The sequence below is a fragment of the Oryctolagus cuniculus genome, chromosome X, assembly GCF_051225735.1.
Source record: "Oryctolagus cuniculus isolate XC-2025 breed Fujian yellow rabbit chromosome X, ASM5122573v1, whole genome shotgun sequence".
Taxonomy (NCBI): Eukaryota; Metazoa; Chordata; class Mammalia; order Lagomorpha; family Leporidae; genus Oryctolagus; species Oryctolagus cuniculus.
In genome coordinates this window covers 1,012,379-1,034,313 of record NC_142888.1, presented here as the reverse complement: position 1 = coordinate 1,034,313, position 21,935 = coordinate 1,012,379, and the positions used below count along the sequence as shown (strand labels likewise).

Here is a 21,935-nt window from a genome sequence, read left to right as displayed (position 1 = left end):
TTAGGCTGGGTTTATAAAGTTGCAGTTGTCACTGATTGAGGTACATTTTCTTCCAACAGAGACTGATTGTGGAAATGGAGTTGATGAGAAAAAAAGAACATTTTTTCCTGTATGATAACTAAAAAGGCATAACCCTTTCTAGCATATCCTTTCTTTGATTATTCAGATTTGAATCTCATCTGCAGGTGCAGTTTTTGCTATGTCATACGTCAGAACATATCCTCTCATTTAGAAACTCAGGAGGACTGATATGACATATCCCATCACAGGAACACAAAACCAAGCTGAAAGTGAGATCAGATGACACTGCGTCTTAGAAACCTGAAATCCTGTATACAGGAAATTAAATTACAAGAAGAAATTTGGCTTGCTTTATTAGGTTGTCTTGTTTGTTTTGAAAAATGAAGACTTTTGGAAACATTTAAAAATGTGTTATGGATTGCTGATTTTGCTGGCTACATATGGTTTGGAGTCTGGTTTGTTGATATAACCTTAGAGTATACATGCTTTTAGTTTCACAATGAATATATTATGAGAGGAACTTCAGTTGCACCAAACCTGTCTGCAGGCTGAGATGTTGTGTAATTATTAGGAGAGCACATTTTAGGAAATTGAATTGTGCAAGCATCAATTGCATTAAATTCTGATAGAAATTATAAGAGTTTCTTGAGTTTGGACCTGTTGACATTTTAGGGTGGACAGTTCTTTGTTTTGTGTTGTGTGGTGCATGGTTGTGGTTTTTTTTTTTTTTTTTTTTGACAGGCAGAGTGGACAGTGAGAGAGAGAGACAGAGAGAAAGGTCTTCCTTTGCCGTTGGTTCACCCTCCAATGGCCGCCGTGGCCGGCGCATCACACTGATCTGAAGCCAGGAGCCAGGTACTTCTCCTGGTCTCCCATGCGGGTGCAGGACCCAAGGACTTGGGCCATCCTCCACTGCACTCCTGGGCCATAGCAGAGAGCTGGACTGGAAGAGGGGCAACCGGGACAGAATCCGGCGCTCCGACCGGGACTAGAACCCGGGGTGCCGGCGCCACAAGGTGGAGGATTAGCCTATTGAGCTGCGGCGCTGGCGTGGTGCATGGCTTTCATGAGCATTGTACTCTGGCCTCTATGCATTAGGTGCCACCAATACCATCCTTCACAGTAGTGACAATCAAAAATGCCTCCAGGTATTGCAAATGGCATCTTGGTTGAGAACTACTGGGTTAAATACTATCTAAACACTGTGAAAGGATTGTTGGACATGTTTTAATTGTTTCTTCCTTTTTTATTATGCTCATTTAGAAGATATGCTGTTTAAAAATAGGATTAGAGTTCCACAGCAGGCCAAGAGGAAAACTTTTGACTATGTTATCCTATAGATTCTATCATGGCTGATGCTGTGAGTGACCAACAGGTGGAAATGTCACTGGTGCTTGTGGAATTTTAGAAAATCTTTTACTGGTAAAAGAATTCAAAAGATGTGTATGGGGTGAATATTAGGAGCAGCAGTTAAAATGCCACTTGGGACACTTGCACCCCACATCAGAGTGCCTTGGGTTGAGTTCTGGCTCTATTCCCTATTTCAGTTTCCTGCTAACAGGCACCCCGAGAGGCCACAGGTGATGGTTTAAGTAGTTGGGTCCTCGGCACTCATATGGGAGATCTGGATTGCATTCCTAGCTCCTGACTTCAGTCTGGCCCAGCCCTGGCTGTTGGAATGCATTTAAGCAGTAAAAATAGCAGATGGCAGATATTTCTCTCACTGTGTCTGTCTCTCTGACTTTCAAATAAATATAACAAATAAATAATTTTTAGAAAGCATGTGTTTATATGTATGTGTCTGCGTGTGTGTGTTACAGAGAGGCATAGATAGAGGAAGAGAGATAGAGAGGGAGAGAGATGAAAAGAGAGAGACAGAGAGAGACTCTCAAGGTCTATTTTTAAAAGAGCTTGGAAAAGACTGAATTTAATGTATTTAAGCATTTTATGCATATGACAGAGTATGAGAAAATAAATATTCATTGAATGAAATATTCATTAAAGTCAAGTTTGTTTTTTCTATTTACCTTTAGATATTAGAGCATGGATTGAGAAATGCTGTGAATTAGCAGGATGAAGGCTACTAAGGTCATGTGTGATTGTTTTTAAGAACATGTAAGAAGGGCCAAATAAAAGTGGTGACCACAAACAAATGATAAAGGATATTGAGAAGGTGGATTTAGAAACGACTTTCATTTAAAGAATTACTGGGATATGAAATGAAGAACTAGGCTCCCTAGAGAAATAGCTGAAGTCACAAAGCATCAAGTAATTTGAAATAGGGAGGGATGACTCATAGCACATCTTTGTAGAGTTTGCCTGGCTCTGAAATACTGATGGAGAGATTATTCCAAGGAAATTATTGAGATAAATCTAAATGTTGCTAAATTGCCAAAGAGGGCCAAAGATGAAAAAGGAGAATATGAATAATCCATTCTTTAAACAAGAATAAAACAGCCATGTGCAAATAATACTCTTATAGTTAGAAGGGCTGCATAGTGGTTCATGATGTGAGCTCTGAAAGCAGATTCGCAGCTCCACCACTTAGCTGTGCAGCTTTGAGCACACTAATTACTTTCTATGGGTTCTAATATCCTTGTCTGTAAAGTGAGAATAACAACAGTACCCATCTCATAGGGTTTTCATGTGGATTAAGTAAATTAAAACATGCAAAAGGAGGGGATTAAGATGGCAGAGTAGGGAGAGAGCTTGCTGCTCCAGACTAGGAGAAGATAGTTTAAAAAAGTGGAGAGAGTACAGTCTTGGGGAAGAGTTAGGGAGAAAATGGCAGAGGAAACTATGCAAATTAGAGGAACACAGTGGACCTAAGTGGAGGGTGTGGACACCCACAACTCAGTACCCCAGCAGCTGAAAGCTTCTACACCAGCATTGGAGAGTCAGGTAAGACCAGACTGCAGCAACCCAAGCCGTTGGTGATAAAGCTGCAGGAAGAGCCTAGAGGGAACCTGGCTCGGAACCCTGTGGACGATAGTATACCTGCCAAACTAGAGGAGGAGAAAAAAAAGAAGGCCATGTTTCTTTCTCCCTGATCACCCTGCAATGGTGTCCTGTAACAAGCCGATAGAGAACAGGCACCATTTTGGACATATGTAAAAGCAGTGCCAGCTCATGTCCACACCCAGCAACCAGCCAAGTGGAGACTCCTGACACTGGTGGAGAGAACTGACAGCAGGCAGTGTGCTCGTGACCATGGGAGGCTTGTGTGCTGCGACTGTGAAAACACTGAGGCTGTGTGGGAGGACTCATGGTATGGCTAGGACTTTGGGCAGTCACTGTGGGTGGCTCCACATGCTCAGGGCTCCCTGGTTACCTGGTGAGGGACATTGCTGGGGTATATGAGTTTACTCTGAGGATTGCACTGATCCTTTGTGTGGTCCTTGGGGCAGAGTGGACAAATATTATACTCACTGGAGCTAACGCTCAGGCCCTGGTCTCCTTTGAGGAGAGGAGCTAAGCTGAGCAAAATAAACCTCCCCTCTGATAAAAAAAGAGATTTACTATGTCAAACCTGGGTGTGTCACCTTAGACAGGCCTTTGCCCTGGAGAACTGAACAGAGCTCCCTGGTCACACCCATCAGATGCCTCTAGGTATTTTCTGAAAGCAGACACACCACGAATCTACAGAGAAATAGTACAAAGATAAAAGCCACCACAGGAAAAAAAAACGAAGAAGAAACCAATGAGTATCTCCACAAATGCCAAATAACAAAGGCACCAATTCAAGAAACAAGAATAAGGAAAACAACATGACACCCTGAAAAGAATACAACACTTTAATACTAGATCATGAAGATGATGAGATTGAAGAAATATCAGAAATGGAATTTAAAAAATTGATCATAAGATTACATAGAAGTAATCAGAAGCAAATGCACAAACTAATGACATCTGTACATGACATGAAAGAAAATTTCTCCCCAAAAATTGAGATCTTAAAGAGAAATCAAATTGAAAACTTGGAGGGGCCAGCACTGTGGCACAGCAGGTTAACGCCCTGGCCTGAAGCACTGGCATCCCATATGGGCACTGGTTCGAGACCCGGCTGCTCCACTTCCAAACCAGCTCTCTGCTATGGCCTGGGAAAGCAGTAGAAGATGGCCCAAATCCTTGGGCCCCTGAACCCACGTGGGAGACCCAGAAGAAGCTCCTGGCTCCTAGCTTCGGATTAGCACAGCTCTGGCCATTGTGGCCATCTGGGGAGTGAACCAATGGATGGAAGACCTCTCTCTCTGTATCTCTCTCTGTAACTCTTACTTTAAAATAAATAATTAAATAAATCTTTAAAAAAAGAAAGAAAACTATAAAGGAGAGAATGTTCCAACATGGGAAGCAGTCCACACTGCAGACTCATAGAATGACAATCGCCTTAAGTAGTACTCTGACCTCAGAATCAGCCTTAAGGCATCTTGCTTTGGGTGAAAAGCCCATGAGAGCATTTCAGGCATGGAAAGCTAAGATATTGTGGCAAAAAATGTTTTACATGAAGGATCTCTGTGAGTGAGACACCAGTGAAGAGAAGTGGCCATCAAAGGAGAAGGAGAGAGCTTCCACTTTGCTTATGGCCTTGTCTAAATACTGATGAAGTTTGTAGATTCAAAAAGCTCCCATAGCCAAAGCAGCTCATGTCAAGAGCCTCAGGTGGTCACTGGCATCATAAATAAGAGTGTTAATTGTTAAATTATTAACGGAAGTCACTGTGCATTAACTTCTCATGAAGGAGCTCTGTCCTCAATGACTTGTATTATGAGTTAACTGTGATACTTGTTCTCAAAGTGTGTGTGTGTGTGTGTGTGTGCAAATTCTTGAAATCTTTACTTAATATAGAGTTGGTCTTCTTTGTATAGTTAATTGAAAATGAATCTTAATGGAGAATGGGACTGGAAATGGGAGAGGGAGCAGGAAGAGGGGTGGGACGGCGAGTATGGTGAGAAGAATCACTATATTCCTAAAGTTGTACTTAGGAAATTTGTATTCCTTAAATAAAAGGTTTCATTGGGGAAAAAAGGAGTTAAGACTTTTTTTCTATTTAGAAAAGGTTACTTTTAATTCTACATAGGAAATGTTAGCTATTATTAATTCAAGGCTCAAGGGGACTATGACTTGCCCATAGTCATAGATTCAGATAAATAGAAAGTTAAACCTCTCAAGTTCTCACTGTTTCTTTTATTTCAAGTTGTTGTCTTCCACATAATGTGTGTGTGTGTGTGTGTGTGTGTGTGTGAATGTGGATTGGAGGAAGGTAAGAAACATGGAAACAATACTCAAGCATGATTGTTTATCATTTTATGTTACATTTATAATGCTATTATTTTGAGTCTCAAATGAACTTTACTGGACATGGAAAACATAAATTTCTGTTTTATACTTTATAGGAACAGAGATTCAGTAGAAATGTTAAGCAGTTTACCCAACATGTCAGAGCCTATGGTAGTATAATTGGAATTAAAGACCAGGGCTTCTGGCTTCAATCCTGTGCCTCTCTCCTTGCACTCCACTCCCCATCTCTGGCATAAGCTGAATACAGGGGGGATGACAGTGGAAGGATGAGTAGGGTTCTGGACAGCACAGAAAAAGGAGGCCTGATGTCCTGCAGGCAAGGGCTATCAGGGAAGAATTGCTGGAAGGGACCAAAGCAGTCTAAGTCCTTTCTCTTCCTTAGCAGACAGCTTTTGAATCCATTCATTTAATTCCACCCCTCCCACATCCTCCATCATCCCACACCTGGTTTCCTACCCTCAGACAAGTCAATGCATGCTCTACTTGCAGCCAGAATGATTCTTGTAAGGAACAAATCTGATCATTTCCCTCCCCTTCCCACATCCATCTTCATTCCCTCAGTGGCTCTTCATGCCCCGTGGATTAAGCCAGTCTACTCTAGTGCAATCAGTCCTCCAGTTCTGGTCTGTGCTCCCTTATCAAGAGCCATCTCTGCACATTACCCCTGTGTGCCCTTCACACTGGAATGTATTTCAACTTTCTCTATTGCATTGTTGTTTCTTTTCTCCTGCCCTCTACATGTAACCTTCTCAAAGCATTCAACATATTCCATTTTCACTGTCTCTGAAGACTTTAAAAAATGAGTAGTTTCATCAAGTAATGAAATGGGGACAGAAGACCTTGGCAAAATCAGTGATTATTAATATTTAACATGCATTAACATTATTGCTCTTGAGTAGATGTTATAAATTGGCCTTGCAAGAGTTGTAGTTCCTGCCAGTGGAATATATTTAAGTTCTAATCCTGAAGCCAACATATCTGAAAGGCTTCTCCACCCTTTGTGAGCTAGAAACCAAACAACTCTCTGCAGAGATGTCTGCCCTTCTACCTCTTCACCTCTTCCCCAACACAAGGGCCTCTCTTATTCTCAGAGAAAGTCCATGTAGGTGCATTTTCAGTCTGTGCACCCATTTCCAACAGGTTTGTGACAGCTATGAAACTTGACAGTCTGGAGCCTGTGCTTTCCCATGACCTTTCCTCTTTCATTTCTCAGGTTTCATGGAAACCTAGAAGAGCTGGGACTTCTGGCTTCATCCATAAGCCACGGCCTGAGACTACCTCCTCTCTCTCAATTCCTTCCCGGCATGCCCAGGCTTGCTATTGATGTCTCCACCTGCCACTCTAACTGAGGCTCCATGTCCTCCCTGCCCAGGGAGTAATTTTATCTTCCAGCATGCTAGGAATGACAAAAGAGTTTGTGAGCAGTGCATGTAATTACATTGGCTGTGGATTATCTGGACACCTTTTTTTTTTTTTTTTGACAGGCAGAGTTAGTGTGAGAGACAGAGAGAAAGGTCTTCCTTCCGTTGGTTCATCCCCCCAAATGGCCTCTATGGCCTAGACACCTCTTGCAATTATAAAATATTAAACTAAGCTTGACCAAGAAAGGAACGATCTGTCTGAGAGCATCAAGCTAGATCCTTCAGATCTACTCAAGTATGGAAAGAAATAACAGAACAAAAGTCAGCATTCTAACTGCATGTGTTCTGGGTGTTCAGAACAACTGAGTATTATAAACCAAGAACGTTTTTGAATTCTTTTAAAGGAAAAAAATATGTGGAGATTACAGGAAGATCCTATAATTGTATGGAAATTGTTCAAATTATGATTATTTTCCCAGTTAATTCTCGGGTTCATGGTAAAATTTCAAAGAACCTGTTTTTGTACACTATACATCATAAGTGATTAAGATTTATTTGTAATATACAAGGAGGGTGGATTAAAGTAGAAAAGAAGTTTTTACTTCAATTATATATATGACCTGTTGAGACCATGTTTGCCTAGAAGTTACCTAGAAAATAAAAGCAGAGGTCTTATTTTCAAACACACTATAACTAGAAATGTCCACATTCATGTTCTCAAAGGTAAAATGATCTAGGATGTAAACTTTATATTTTTGTTGTTGCTATTGCCTTAATGCTTTTAGGATAGCTTATCTCATTTTCCTCCACATGTCTAACTTACCCACAGGACAGGGAATCTTTCTGCCCTATCTGTGCATTCAGCTCTATCCCAGACAGAACTTAGAGTTAGCATCACAGGAGACAAAGGAGTGTGATGGAGAATATAAAGCACTACCAAAGGCAATTTTGCCCCCAGGAGGACATTTGCAATGCTTAGGGACAATTTTGGTTGTCATGACTTGGGGGTAAGATGGAGGAGGAGTTGTTAGACTCTAGTGGGTAGAGGCCAGGGATGCTGCTAAACATCCTACAATGCCCAGCACAGCAAAGAAACAGATTGTCCCCTACAGTGTCCAGAAGAAGTGCTTTCCTGCCAAAACCTTGATTTTAACTCAGTAAGACCCATTTTAGACTTTTCATCTCCAGAACTGTAAGCTAATACATGTGTACCATTTTAAGGCACTGCATTTGTAGTGACTTGTGACAGCAGCATTAGGAAAATAAAGCAGATGGGAACAGGCAATTGGCAAAATGGGAAACACAAATACCTAACAACTATACAAAAAGAAGCACAAACTCAGAAATTAAAATGAGATGCTATTTCAAACCCATCAATCTGATAGACATAAAAACATCTGACAATGCCAAGTGTTGCAAAGCTGTAGGGTGAAAGTAACATTCCTCACCATTGCTTTTTGAAAAGAAAATTTACAATATTTATTATTGTTAAAAATGTGCATGGTCTGGGGGCCGGCACTGTGGCGCAGCAGCCCTGGCCTAAAAGTGCCGGCATCTCATATGGGTGCCAGTTTGAGTCCCAGCTGTTCCACTTCCTATCCAGCTCTCTGCTATGGCCTGGGAAAGCAGTAGAGGATGGCCCAAGTGCTTGGGTCCCTTCTCCCCAGTGGGAGACCCAGAGGAAGCTCCTGGCTCCTGGCTTCAGATAGATATAGCTCCGGCTGTTGCGGCCATCTGGGGAGTGAACCATCGGATGGAATACCCCCCCCCCCCTTCTGCCTCTCCTCTCTCTGTGTGACTCTGGCTTTCAAATAAAATAAATAAATCTTTAAAAAATGTGCATGGTCTGAAATCCAGCAATTCTCTTTTGGGGAATAAACTCTTGAGAAAAATCTGACACTGGAGCCCCAGGAGAGCTAGAGCAATGAGCATTGTGGCATCTTTTGAATTACAAGACAACTGGAAAACATCCCATTAGTGGTCAACAGAGGAGTTTATAAATACATTAAGTTATGTGCATAGATAGAGTACACTGGCTGGAATAAATAAATAAATCCGTATGTGTCAACACAGAAAGATCTTCAAAACATACGACTTAGTAAATAGAACAGTTCTCAGTAAGATACACACAGTACAATAGTATTCATTTAATTGTAAACATATAAGTCACCCTGGTGAGTTGTTCATGGGTAGGTATCTCTGTAGGATAACAGGAAAACATGGACTGGGAGGATGTATATCCCTCCATACTGACATTTGGCTCTTGGAAGGATGGGAGATAGGACTCGAAATGAGGGTAAGGGAGGTTCCCATGCATAAAAACACAAAATAAAAATAAAAATAATGTAAAATACAAACTTTTGCTCATTTGTGTTGGTTTGAACACAGATGTTTCTTACATTTCTCTCTTTTTGCCTTAGGTTATTTTAGAAACATAAGCACAAAACCAAAAATAAAATAGGCATAAAATGTCATCATATTGAAATTGGTTTAGAATAAGCCTTGGATTAATTAAAACTTCTGTTGAAAAATTCATCAACTCCATTTGTCTTTCTAAAATCAGAAAATACTTTGATGCATTACCTCAGACTTTGTATCTTCAGGAATTAAACAGGTACTAGATTACACAAACATGGAATAACCACGAATTACTAAAATGTCTATCATGTTTTTCAAACAAGAAAATTCTTTGATAATGTGTTTTCTCAACTGATTTTCCAAAGAACCCTATCAGTTAGGCAAGGCAGATCTTCTGAACAATCCTGTTTGCCAGGTGAAAAAAAAAAAATGGAAGCTCAGAAAGGACAAAATGACTTGTCCCAAGTTTGGCAAATGCAAGAACCAAAGCTTGTACTCATGTCCTCTGATTATAAAAACCATGCTTTGTGTACTATGTCAACTATCCCTAGGATGAGGAATGGCTGGTTTAATAGCTCTTCCTATGTAGATACAAAAAAGCTTTGTGTCTCTTGGTGACCCAAATGCCATAAAAATCTGTGCTGTAAACTGACTGCTTAAACAAGCAATAAAGCAAGCCAACAAGTAAATGATTTTTATTCTGGGTTAGTATTTGGTAAAGTGTTCTGTAGTGACTTGTCCCAATGAGGAAATTTTATTGGGTAATGTCCTGGGCAAGAAATTTCAACACAGATAGTGATAAAAAAGAAATAGGTAAGGATCACTATGTTATGAAAGTATGGGGATCACTATGTAATCACTAAAGGAAATGAGAAACTTTAGAGGAAGTAGAATGACCCCCCCCCACACCAAAAACAAAACAAAACAAAACTAGAGCTAGAACCAAAATAAGAAAGTACTACAGTGATGGTGGTTGTCAGTTAAGAGAATAGAACTTGTCAACTATAGAGGTAGCACCCAAAGAGGAGCGCTATTTCTGAGGAATACAAGCAGAAATCCAATGAGTAGTTTTCAGCAATCCTTAAAGGGAAATACTTATTTTGGAAGAGGTGTTGAACTAGATGAGAGAAATGGAAAAGTTCGTTATCATTTGCCCTAATGCTGGCCTAAAAGGGGGAAGTAGGAATTTACTCACATACTTCTACAGCCCCTCCGGAATGGGGCTTTGAAGTGACAGAGAGTCCCTCTAGATGCCAATGTGTGTGTGTGTGTGTGTGTGTGTGTGTGAAGAGAAGTATGAATTTTGGGTTGGTCATCTGAATCTACCCTTGTGGTGTCCCCCAGGTCAATGTCAAGTATGTGACTTAAGAATGTCAAATGAGAGGGCAGAGGAACAGATGGGTGTCATCTGTCATCAAAACCCCAGAACTTGGTAGGAACATACACAAATGAGTCAACCACTGCACTGAATTAAGACCAAGTGGCCAACTGGAAAACTGGTCATGGCACCTGGCATGTAGGTTGCCTCACTGCAGTATTGTGAGTCAGTACACTGCTAATGTGAGATCCAGGGTTGGGATTTACAAGAGAGGAATAAGCCAAAGCAACTTGAATACTCGACTTCATTTGTTACACCTGAAGGCTTGAACAGGAAGAACAGCAGATTGTGGACAACAGAGTAGATTCAATGTCCCCATTTCCACATTCCATTTTCAAATAAGAACATAATACAAAATCACAACACAACTTCTTTAGGCTTATTTTGCTCCTCCCATTGTAGTCCCTGTGTGCCATCATCTCACCATTTCCTCCTGGTGGTCCTCTTGCTCTTGCTGACATCAACATAACTCTGAAGCTATACTATATCAGAATCTGCATTTTGAAAAGATCATGGTCATTTGTATGCACTGCCTTAAGATTTTATAATCTTGACCCAAATCAGGACTATATTTGTGAGTTACTTTTTTTTTAACTTTTATTTAATGAATATAAATTTCCAAAGTACAGCTTATGGATTACAGTGGCTTCCCCCCATAACGTCCCTCCAACCCGCAACCCTCCCCTTTCCCACTCCCTCTCCCCTTCCATTCACATCAAGATTCTTTTTCGATTCTCTTTATATACAGAAGATCAGTTTAGCATACATTAAGTAAAGATTTCAACAGTTTGCTCCCACACAGAAACATAAAGTGAAAAATACTGTTTGAGTACTAGTTATAGCATTAAATCTCAATGTACAGCACACTAAGGACAAAGATCCTACAAGAGGAGTAAGTGCACAGTGACTCCTGTTGTTGACTTAACACATTGACACTCTTGTTTATGGCATCAGTAATCACCCTAGGCTCTTGTCATGAGCTGCCAAGGCTATGGAAGCCTTTTGAGTTCACTGACTCTGATCATATTTAGACAAGGCCATGGTCAAAGTGGAAGTTCTCTCGTCCCTTCAGAGAAAGGTACCTCCTTCTTTGATGACCCATTCTTTCCACTGGGATCTCACTCGTGGAGATCTTTCATTTAGGTTTTTTTTTCCCCCAGAGTGTCTTGGCTTTCCATGCCTGAAATACTCTCATGGGCTTTTCAGCCGGATCCGCATGCCTTAAGGGCTGATTATGAGGCCAGAGTGCTGTTAGGACATTTGCCATTCTATGGGTCTGCTGTGTATCTCACTTCCCATGTTGGATCATTCTCTCCCTTTTTGATTCTATCAGCTAGTATTTGCAGACACTATTCTTGTTTATGTGATCCCTTTGGTTCTTAGTCCTATCATTACGATCAATTGTGAACAGAAATTGATCACTGGGACTAGTGAGATGGCATTGGTACATGCCACCTCGATGGGATTGAATTCGAATCCCCTGGTATGTTTCTAACTCTACCGTTTGAGGTAAGTCAGCTTGAGCATGTCCCGAATTGCACATCTCTTCCCTCTCTTATTCCCACTCTTATATTTTACAGCGATCACTTTTCAGTTAAGTTTCAGCACTTAAGAAGAATTGTGTATTGATTACAGTATTCAACCAAAAGTATTAAGTAGAACAAACAAAAAAAATACTAAGAGGGATAACATATTAAGCTGCTCATCAACAGTCAGGGTGAGGGCTGATCAAGTCACCGTTTCTCATAGTGTTCATTTCACTTTAACAGGTTTCCTTTTTGGTGCTCAGTTAGTTGTCACCGATCAGGGAGAACATATGATATTTGTCCCTTTGGGATTGGCTTATTTCACTCAGCATAATGTTTTCCAAATTCCTAACAGGGATCACTTTTCAGTTAAAATTTAAACACCTAAGAATAATTGTGTGTTAATTACAGAGTTCAACCAATGGTACTAGAACAAAAAAATACTAAAATGGATAAAGTATTACATTGTACATCAACCGTCAGGACAAGAGCTGATCAAGTCACTGTTTCTCACAGTGTCCATTTCACTTCAACAAGTTTCCCCTTTGGTGCTCAGTTAGTTGTCGCCAATCAGGGAGAACATATGATATTTGTCCCTTTGGGACTGGCTTAATTCACTCAGCATGATGTTTTCCAAATTCCTCCATCTTGTTGCAAATGACTGGGTTTCGTTGTTTTTGACTGCTGTATAGTATTCTATAGAGTACATGTCCCATAATTTCTTTATCCAGTCATCTGTTGATGGGCATTTGGGTTGGTTCCAGGTCTTAGCTATTGTGAATTGAGCTGCAATAAACATTAAGGTGCAGACTGCTTTTTTGCTTGCCATTTTCATTTCCTTTGGGTAAATTCCAAGGAGTGGGATGGCTGGGTTGAATGGTAGGGTTATATTCAGGTTTCTGAGGAATCTCCAGACTGACTTCCATAGTGGCTTAACCAGGTTGCATTCCCACCAACAGTGGGTTAGTGTCCCTTTTTCCCCACATCCTCTCCAGCATCTATTGTTGGTAGATTTCTGAATGTGAGCCATTCTAACTGGGGTAAGGTGGAACCTCATTGTGGTTTTGATTTGCATTTCCCTGATTGCTAGTGATCTTGAACATTTTTTCATGTGTCTGTTGGCCATTTGGATTTCCTCTTTTGAAAAATGTCTATTGAGGTCCTTGGCCCATCTCTTAAGTGGGTGGTTTGTTTTGATCTTGTGGAGTTTCTTGATTTCTTTGTAGATTCTGGTTATCAACCCTTTATCAGTTGCATAGTTTGCAAATATATTTTCCCATTCTGTCGGTTGTCTCTTCACTTTCCTGACTGTTTCTTTTGCAGTACAGAAACTTCTCAATTTGATGCAATCCCAAATGTTAATTTTGGCTTTGACTGCCTGTGCTTCTGGGGTGTTTTATTTGTGAGTTACTTTAATAACACTGCAGCTAACCAATACCGTTATTTTGTATCCAAATATTTCCAAAGTACTTGAGCAGAGTGAATGCTGGGCCATAGAAGTAATGGTGAAAGATGGGGTTGATGCTGGACACCAGCATGGAGAGTAGGATTGTGAATCATGGAGCTAGGTTTTAAGAGGACAGGAGCTCCTTTTTGCAAATTGCAAGCCAAAAGGGAGGATAAAGAGACAGAGAAGCTATCAGAGAATCCAGCTAGGAAAGTTTTCTTAAAGGGCTGCTTCTCAGGACACGGCCTAAATTGTCACAGAAACTTTGAGACCATGAAAAGTGATGATGTTAAAAGTACTCCCACTTTCATTGTTGATGGTTTGTGATAAATCAGAAGGGACCCCCTGCTAAATAAATCATACTTCCTAGGAATACCTCAGGTTTTCACAGAAGTATTCCTTGATGTCCTAAGAAGGTTTAGTGTTGAACTTAAAATATGATATGGTCGGTATTGTGGTTAACCCTCCTGAATTCACTCTACCCCTGTCACTTAGTCCCCAAGAGAATCATGGGAACTCCATCCTTCTTGTCAGTAATTAGTTCAGGGCTGGACAGTCCTAAGCCAGTTTGGACCAAGGAGAGAGGCCAGGAGATACTTTCCAAGGGTGTTGGAGCAAAAGGCTTCCACAGTCAGAGAGCTCCATGAGAAAGCTCACTTGGTAGACATAATTGAGGGTGGATGCAGTGTAGATTCCTTTCTGTGGCTATCCTGGAACTCCATGGAGATCATGATCACACTGTGGGATGACACCTACCCTGCAGGCTGGACAGGAAGCCATTTCTTCTTTTTGGCAAATTTCAAAGTCTCACATGGAAGAAACAGAAGGGACCCAAGTCTCTATGCTGGAAGCTCATCCCACCTCTAGATTTCTTCTTACATGTGCTAGTACATTGCCCCCCCCCCCCCCCCCCCACGTGTAAGTCAGTTTGATGTGAGTTTCGTTGCTGCCCAGAGCCTGGAGCATCTGAAGCGATACAAATCATTGGCAAGAATCCTCTCCTTTTGGCAAGCCCAATGCAACAGTGTAATTAGCATGGATTCACAATAGTCATTTCTGAAGTGATGCTATTTAAAATCACAGGCACTTATCCCAGGTGAAAGAATACAATTTTTACCAACTATAATGAGATCCAACAATTATAGCAGAGTAATTTTGAAAACAGATGTCATGATACTCCCATCTTGTGCAAAGCTATTTTCATATTTTTATTGGCAATTCTTTACAAGGTACTCAGGGCTGCTGTGGCTATAATTGATAGAACTGATTGCATCACGAAGGACAGGAACAAGCTAAATTCATTTCAAAGTTCAGATTGTATTTATTGCAGTTTCTATGGGAAGGCTGTCATTGTTCAGACTTGAAAGTTTCAAAGCAGAACTGTCTTACATTTTACTAACTCTATCTTTAAGCATTCATAGCACCCCATGTCTTAACATGTCTGGAATCTGCATCTCAGGGAACAAGGTGGTTTTAGTGGTTTATTCATAAGCTGATTACTGAGATTTGTTAAGGACGGAAATGAAAGTCTGAGGCCATTATTAATTTAAAAAATGTGACACCACATTTTTGAAGTTAATGCATAAGCTGCTTTCCACATATTAATATTCATGATTTTTAACACGTTTGTTTTCTTTCCTTTGGATGTCCCTTCCTTCTTCGTCTGATTCAGATGTTACCTCTTCTCTGACTTTCTTTCAAGTCGCAGCTTGAGTACAATTGCTGAGGCCGGCCATAGACTGGAGGAGACACTGCTGCCATGCTGACAAAGCTGAATGCTTAAACTCTATGAGCTCATTCCAGCACTCAAGAACTGGGAGCCATCACATGGTCAATATTGCATAACCTTAATTCTGACACCCACACTGACTTCTGAGCCTTAGTATTCTCATCTGTAAAATGGGGAAATTGATAGTATGTAATTCAAACAGTTACAAGGATGAAAGGAGATAGTACAAATAAGGCTTTCATCTAGCACCTGTAGTTTACACATAAGAATTCACTGGACTGAAATATATGCACTTCTTTGGATTGAAGAAGTCTACTTTTTGTTAATATATTGCACTCATTTTAATTATTAAAAAAGAAAAACCTGTATTTTATTTTCTTGGCTCATTCAAGGCTCATATTTAATGATGGAAACTTCAACTTAATCAAATGATTTGAAAAGAAGCTTTATTGCAATGGGTATTTTATATATTTGTATATGTACATATAAAATCAAGATTCATAAAGAACAGCCACCACTGAATTTCTTGAGGATTCTGGGTAGCAATAAGAGTCCTTTCAACAAAGATCAAGCATCTATCCCATGAAAACGGACAACTGTGGGAAGGAGGACGTATGCACAAAGTGTAGCAAGTTTTTACGACGTCAATGCCTCATGGGTTCTATAAGCAAAATAGTTTTATTACAAAACTATTTATCTTGTCTTGCAAGATAAATGAGAATCAATAACTTCCAAATTTTACTTCCTGTGTATAGTTGCCTCACATTAATACTCTTTTTGGTTTTTTGATTTTTCTTTTGAAACACACACACAGAGGGTGTGTGTGTGTGTGTGTGTGAGAGAGAGAGAGAGAGAGAGAGAGAAAGAGAGAGAGAGAGAAAGAGAGAGAGAGAAATAGCGGTTTGGAGATTAAACTGTCAGACTGCAATATTTGCAGATTAACCAAGGCTCCACTACGTACTTCTTGTGTGACCTGTGGCAACTCATTTATCTTCTGATGAACTTCTAATTTTTTTCTCCACACCAATTTTCAGCAAAAGGGGCTACATTACCTCTTCCCTTAAGCAGTGCTATGTATTAAGGGGATAAAATACCTGACTTGCAGTTTCTTCCATCAACAACTGTTTTTGCTTTTGTTTCAGAAGGACCTTTTAGGTAACCAATCGTATTGGATAACCTTACTCAATTACTATTGGAAATTCTATTAATTTTCAGGATAGCAGCACTGCTCACCATTTCAGTTCCTTTCAGTTTCATTACTAAAGGTAATAAGGGGAAATAAACACTTTCTAAAAAGTCATTCAGCTTTTCTAAAAATTATTTGACCAAAGTGTTCATATATTATTTTAAAAATAAATCAAGTCAAGCTGGATAATTACAAGTATAGAAGGATAACAATGAATCTACATAGAAAAATTCTGGAGAAAAACAAAACCTGGGGCTGTTTTTCTTCTGGGGAGGGAACTACAGTGGAAGGAATGTTTACTTTTCAGTATTTTGATAATGTCTGAGAACAAAGCTATATAAACAAGTGCTGTGCAAATACTAAATCTACTACTAGAAATAACACTGGTCACAGTTAAATCTAAATGAGCTAAGGTTCTCAGCAGGGCTATCCAGTTAGCACATTTATTAATTCAGATCCTGCTTAGATGTCTACTGACACCCCAATTATTTTAATTAAAGCCTGAAGTTTGCTTGCAATCACTTAGAACTTGGTAGAAAATAATAATACAGCAAACTCACGTTCTTTTATATTTCTTCTTATAGAATTAAGATATCTAATTAAAATCTTTTATTGCACATTAAATTTATTCAATTGAAAACATATAATTAAATCTACAAGTGGAATTTAATTCATGAAACATTTATTGGAATATTGTGTGTGTGTGTGTGTGTGAAAATAAGACAAGTAGAATTGTCCACTGAATGATTTTGGTGACTCTCTGAGTTTCCTGCTAGGGATTCCCTTCCTGGGATTGGTGGCTCTCCCTTCTCCGTTGAGGGAGGTACTGCACACGACCTCAGCTTCCCATAAGATTGTCAGGCTGTATCAGCAGAGGCTTCTTCAACTCCACAATGCCTGCATATCACTTTCCTGAGCCCCCTCTATTTTGCAAGACCATTCATAAAAAGGGAGTCCCTTTCTTTGAATATCATCCATAATGTTTTCAGTTCTGCATGGATCCTGCAAAAGTGCCTGCCTGTGAATTCTAACCTACACTGTGTGAAGATTGTTGCTGTTTGTGTGAAGCCTTGGATGATCAGTGGAACCCAAGTGCTTCACGTAACAGTTCCACTTCCTAGGTGTGTTCAAGTGTTACTTGTTCCTCTATCTCCTGTATTTCCTGTAGACTAGAAGTCAGATCTTCAGGCTTGGTTTAATTGACATTAAGCATTTACTGGAAGGAATATTTCATAAGTGATGGTGTGTATTTGCTACCACATCACCTCTGGGGGCTCATAAGATCTGATTCCCCAATTATTATTCAATAATGGTGACTGATCACTGGGTTAATGTGGTGACAACCAGATCCTTTCCTTGTAAAAGTACAGTTCCCCCCCTGGCAAGCAGTGTGTAATCTCTGGAGTGTTACATGTGATTATCCAATTTGCCATTAAGAGTTACCTCGTGGTTTCAACATCTACCATAATCCTTGCCTCACTGACTCAGTGATTACACAGGAGGATACTGATGGGTGGTTTTCTAATTCAATCATTCATTCTATACTTATCTGCTGTCATTCCATTTTGAGAAAGAGATTTCTCATTAGCTGTGTCAATTTGGTTACTCTGAAATATAATGCCTATTGCAAGCTAGGAAAAAATGTTTCTTTAATACAAATTCCAGGGCAAAGGTAGGTGTAACAAAATCCCCTGCAGTGATGGCAGAGAAGTGCTTTGTTGTTTTCTTAGAGACTTGTGAATTTTAATATAGTTAATGCATTTCAATCAATGAAAGTCATTATATTTTTTGGAAGACGTGGTTTTGATTTACTGCAGCACAGGCTTATAAACCTGCCAGCTAATTTTACTTACAATATTATGAAAATTGGTTTGCATTCTTCAAATACACAGCCTCATTATACTTTTTGAATCTTAAATGGCCCCAAATTTGGTCAGTGGGAACCTCTTCCAGCTAGTTTCATGTTCTTCTGGCTCAATCCCATTAGTCTTTGATTGTGCCCCTGCTTTCTGGCTCAGCTGGCTGTCCCAAGTTCACATTGCATTTCCTGTATCCTGTCCTTAGATACATCTGTTTCTTTAAAGAGCCCTGTTTCTTTTCAGCTGTTAATGGCACTTAGGGATCATAGTTTCTGGTATGTCATTGTTTCCAGGTTATTCATAGCAAACAGTTTGAGAATATTTAGGATCTTCCAAAAGTTCATGGAAAAATGATTTACCTTTTAACTGTTTTCCCTGAATTTTTAGAAGTTCACAGATGTACACACACACACACACACCCTTAGAAACTCTGAGTTTATATATATATATGATATAAAAACATATATTATTTTAAGTTTAATACTATACCGTATTTACTTATTTGGCTTTACACTTGTGGCACTTTTACACTGAAAAATCTTAAACATTTCCATTTATTTATTTTATCTTGTAATATATTAAATACTTTCAAGATATTAATGTACTGTTTCCATTAACCATGAAACTCTTGAGTAAAATTTAAAAAGTCTTTGCATTTCTTTTTTCCTTGTAATGGATGCCCTATGGGTGTAAAGAACTCTGTTTTAAAGATAGTCGAAGGGGCTGGTGCTGTGGCACAGCAGGTTAAATGTCCTGGCCTGAAGTGCCAGCATCCCATATGGGTGATGGTTCTAGTCCTGGCTACTCCTCTTCCAATCCAGCTCTCTGCTATGGCCTGGGAAAGCAGTAGAAGATGGCCCAAGTGCTTGGGCCCCTGCACCTGCATGGGTGACCCGGAAGAAGCTCCTGGCTCCTGGCTTCGGATTGGCACAGCTCCAGCCATTGTGACCATCTGGGGACTCAACCATTGGATGGAAGACCTCTCTCTTTGTCTCTACCTATCTCTCTGTAACTCTTTCAAACAAATAATTCTTTAAAAAAAATGAAGATAGTTGAAATTTATTTTTACTGGTTATATTACTAATTTGATACATAATTATATTCATTTGTTTACTTCCAGTGGTTAACTTTCCCAGTCTGCACAACACCATGAATCCTTGAATGTTTAAGTTGGTTCTTGGAATTCTAGATACTGACCTCCGAGTAAATTTTTCTAGTAACTACAGACTTTTAAATAATTATTGAATTCAGATCCTTGCCTGAAATTACTTCTCCAATTTCTACAGCTTTTAAGCTCTTCCTCATATATTTCAGTTATTTTATAATATGCTTTGGGAATTTTAAACTGATGGTAGAGCACACAGTGGGAGGAGAATCACTGGATTTGAAGAAACAGAAAGCAGCTAAAGGCCCCGAGCTAGGTCTCATCCTCTGAGACAAGGCTTCTTAAGGGCAGAACTTCCATTTATTTATTTACTAAAAAATATTTTTGTTGTACATATTCATGGGTACAGTGTGATAATTCGATACATATACTCACTGGGTGATGACCCTATCAGGTTAGTTAACATTTCCATCTCCCCAAACAAATGCATTTTGTATTACTGCTCAACAGTTGCTCATATCTAGTATGGAATACAGTATATCAAAGACCCATACGTACGACTTAGAACAATGAAACTACTAGAAAGGCAAGACTTACTTTCTGCTGCTGCACACTCACTGACATATTATTTACAGCTGGAGTCCATCCTGATTGATTGGTTCTCTGCCTGAATAGTCATGAAATATTTTTAATAGCATTCCTGTCTGGAGGCATAGGATTCTATCTCCCAAGTTAATCCCTGTCCAGATTGGGAACACTTTCAAATAAAAATAAGCAAGAAAAAAACTTCTTAGGACATTAAGAACTTCACAAGGAGCCTGCTGAGTTAATCTAAACTGATTGTGTTTAGTTCATATAATTTTAGCCAGGAAGATTAAATATAGTTGTTTTCTAGTGCAAGCTAATTAGTATCTCTCTTGTGTCCATTGATGGAACACACATTTTGTTTTCATAAAGACAACACAGTTTTCATGGTAAATATGCCTCAGGCTCTGGCAGACAATGAGAAAAGATGTTGTTGAAAATTGATTGCCTTGTTTTCCTTCTTTAGATTATACAATAAAATTTTGAAGGTTTTTTTTTTGCAACATGCAATTTAGATGTACTTTACCTTTGAAGAATGAAGGTGGAAAAGACCAAAGAAGGAAATCAATAAAACATTACATTCCCTTTTGAAAAATATGTACACTTTTTTCCAAATCTGTGGAGGATAATGACCAGACACAATAAAATTAGTTCAAGTTGAGAGAGGACTTTGGAGCTAACAATCACTTGCCTCTGTACGAGGCTGCCACAGTGTTACTGGAGGTGAGGGCTGGAGATTTTGAGGACCAGGCCAAGGCTGAGGTTCCATTGGGCTCTGGCAAGAATGACCAACATTGTGGAAGCCATTATTTGGAAGTCTCTGTCTTGCAGGGAATCTAAACTTACCTGATAGAACAATATAAACAAACATTTCTGCTACAAAGATATTGCAGAAAGTTTGTGGAAAATAGAAGTAAAAGGCAAGTTGATTTTGTTACAGAAATGTTGAGACTCATGAATATGAGGGATTTTTCAAAAGTTCATGGAGAATGCATGTTATGTAAAAAATGGGCATTTCGTCAACAGAAGACTGGATAATGAAATTATGGGATATGTACTCTGTGGACTACTACACAGTGGTAAAAAATGAAATATGGTCATTTGCAACAAAATGGAAGAATCTGGAAAACATCATACTGAATGAAATAAGCCAGTCCCAAAGGGACAAATATCATATGTTCTCCCTGATCTGTGACAACTAACTGAGCACCTAAAAGGAAACCCATGGAAGTGAAACTAACACTATGAGAAGCAATGGCTTGAGCAGCCCTTGTCCTGACTATCAAGGAACAGCTTATTATTTTATCCTTTTTACTATTTTCTTTTTCTACTTAATACCATTGGTTGAACTCTTTACTTAACACAGAATTATTCTTAAGTGTTTAAATCGAATTGAAAATTGATCCCTGTAAAAAATAAGAGTGGGAATAAGAGAGGGAGGAGATATACAGACCTGCACATGTTCCCACGGACTTACCCCTAAGAGTAAAGCTATAAACTTGCCATGGGTCTCCAAATCCCATTAAGTTGGCAGGTACTATTGCCATCTTACATGTTAAAGTGATTATTTTAAGTGCATAACTGATCATAAAGTGTCAAAGGGATCATATAAATAAGACCAAGTGTCTGCTAATAACAATAGAGAGAACTAAAAAGGAGAGAATGATCCAACATGAGAAGCAGGCCACACAGCAGACTCATAGAATGACAAATGCTCTAAACAGCACTGTGGCCTCAGAATCAGCCCTTAAGGCATTCGGATCTGGTTAAAAAGCTCTTGAGAGCATTTCAGACATGGAAAGCCAAGACACTGTGGCAAAAACTGGCCTGCATGAAAGATCTCTGTGAGTGAGATCCCAGTGGAAACAAGGGGCCATCAAAGAAGGAGGTACCTTTCTCTGAAGGGAGAACTTCCACCTTGCTTATGGCCCTGTCCAAATAATGACAGAGTTTGTGGACTCAAAAGGCTTCCATAGCCTTGGCAACTCATGACAAGAGCCTCAGGTGATCACTGACGTCATAAATAGTAGTGTCAATTGTTAAATCAACAACAGGAGTCACTGTGCACTTGCTTCCCATGTA

The 21,935-nt window shown here is 39.5% G+C and overlaps 1 protein-coding gene across 2 annotated transcripts in view; it reads left to right on the top strand.

Moving 5' to 3' along the window:
- ASB9 (ankyrin repeat and SOCS box containing 9) overlaps window positions 1–19,222 on the top strand; it is a 98,821-nt gene extending 79,599 nt beyond the window's left edge. The window contains exon 8 of one of the 2 annotated variants that reach the window (XM_089324796.1): window positions 18,985–19,222. In XM_089324796.1, the coding sequence (XP_089180922.1) occupies window positions 18,985–19,013 (29 nt within the window). In that variant the 3' untranslated portion in view covers window positions 19,014–19,222. The remainder of the gene's footprint in view (window positions 1–18,984) is intronic. The other variant, XM_089324794.1, reaches the window with a different exon arrangement.
- Window positions 19,223–21,935: the final 2,713 nt, after the last annotated feature.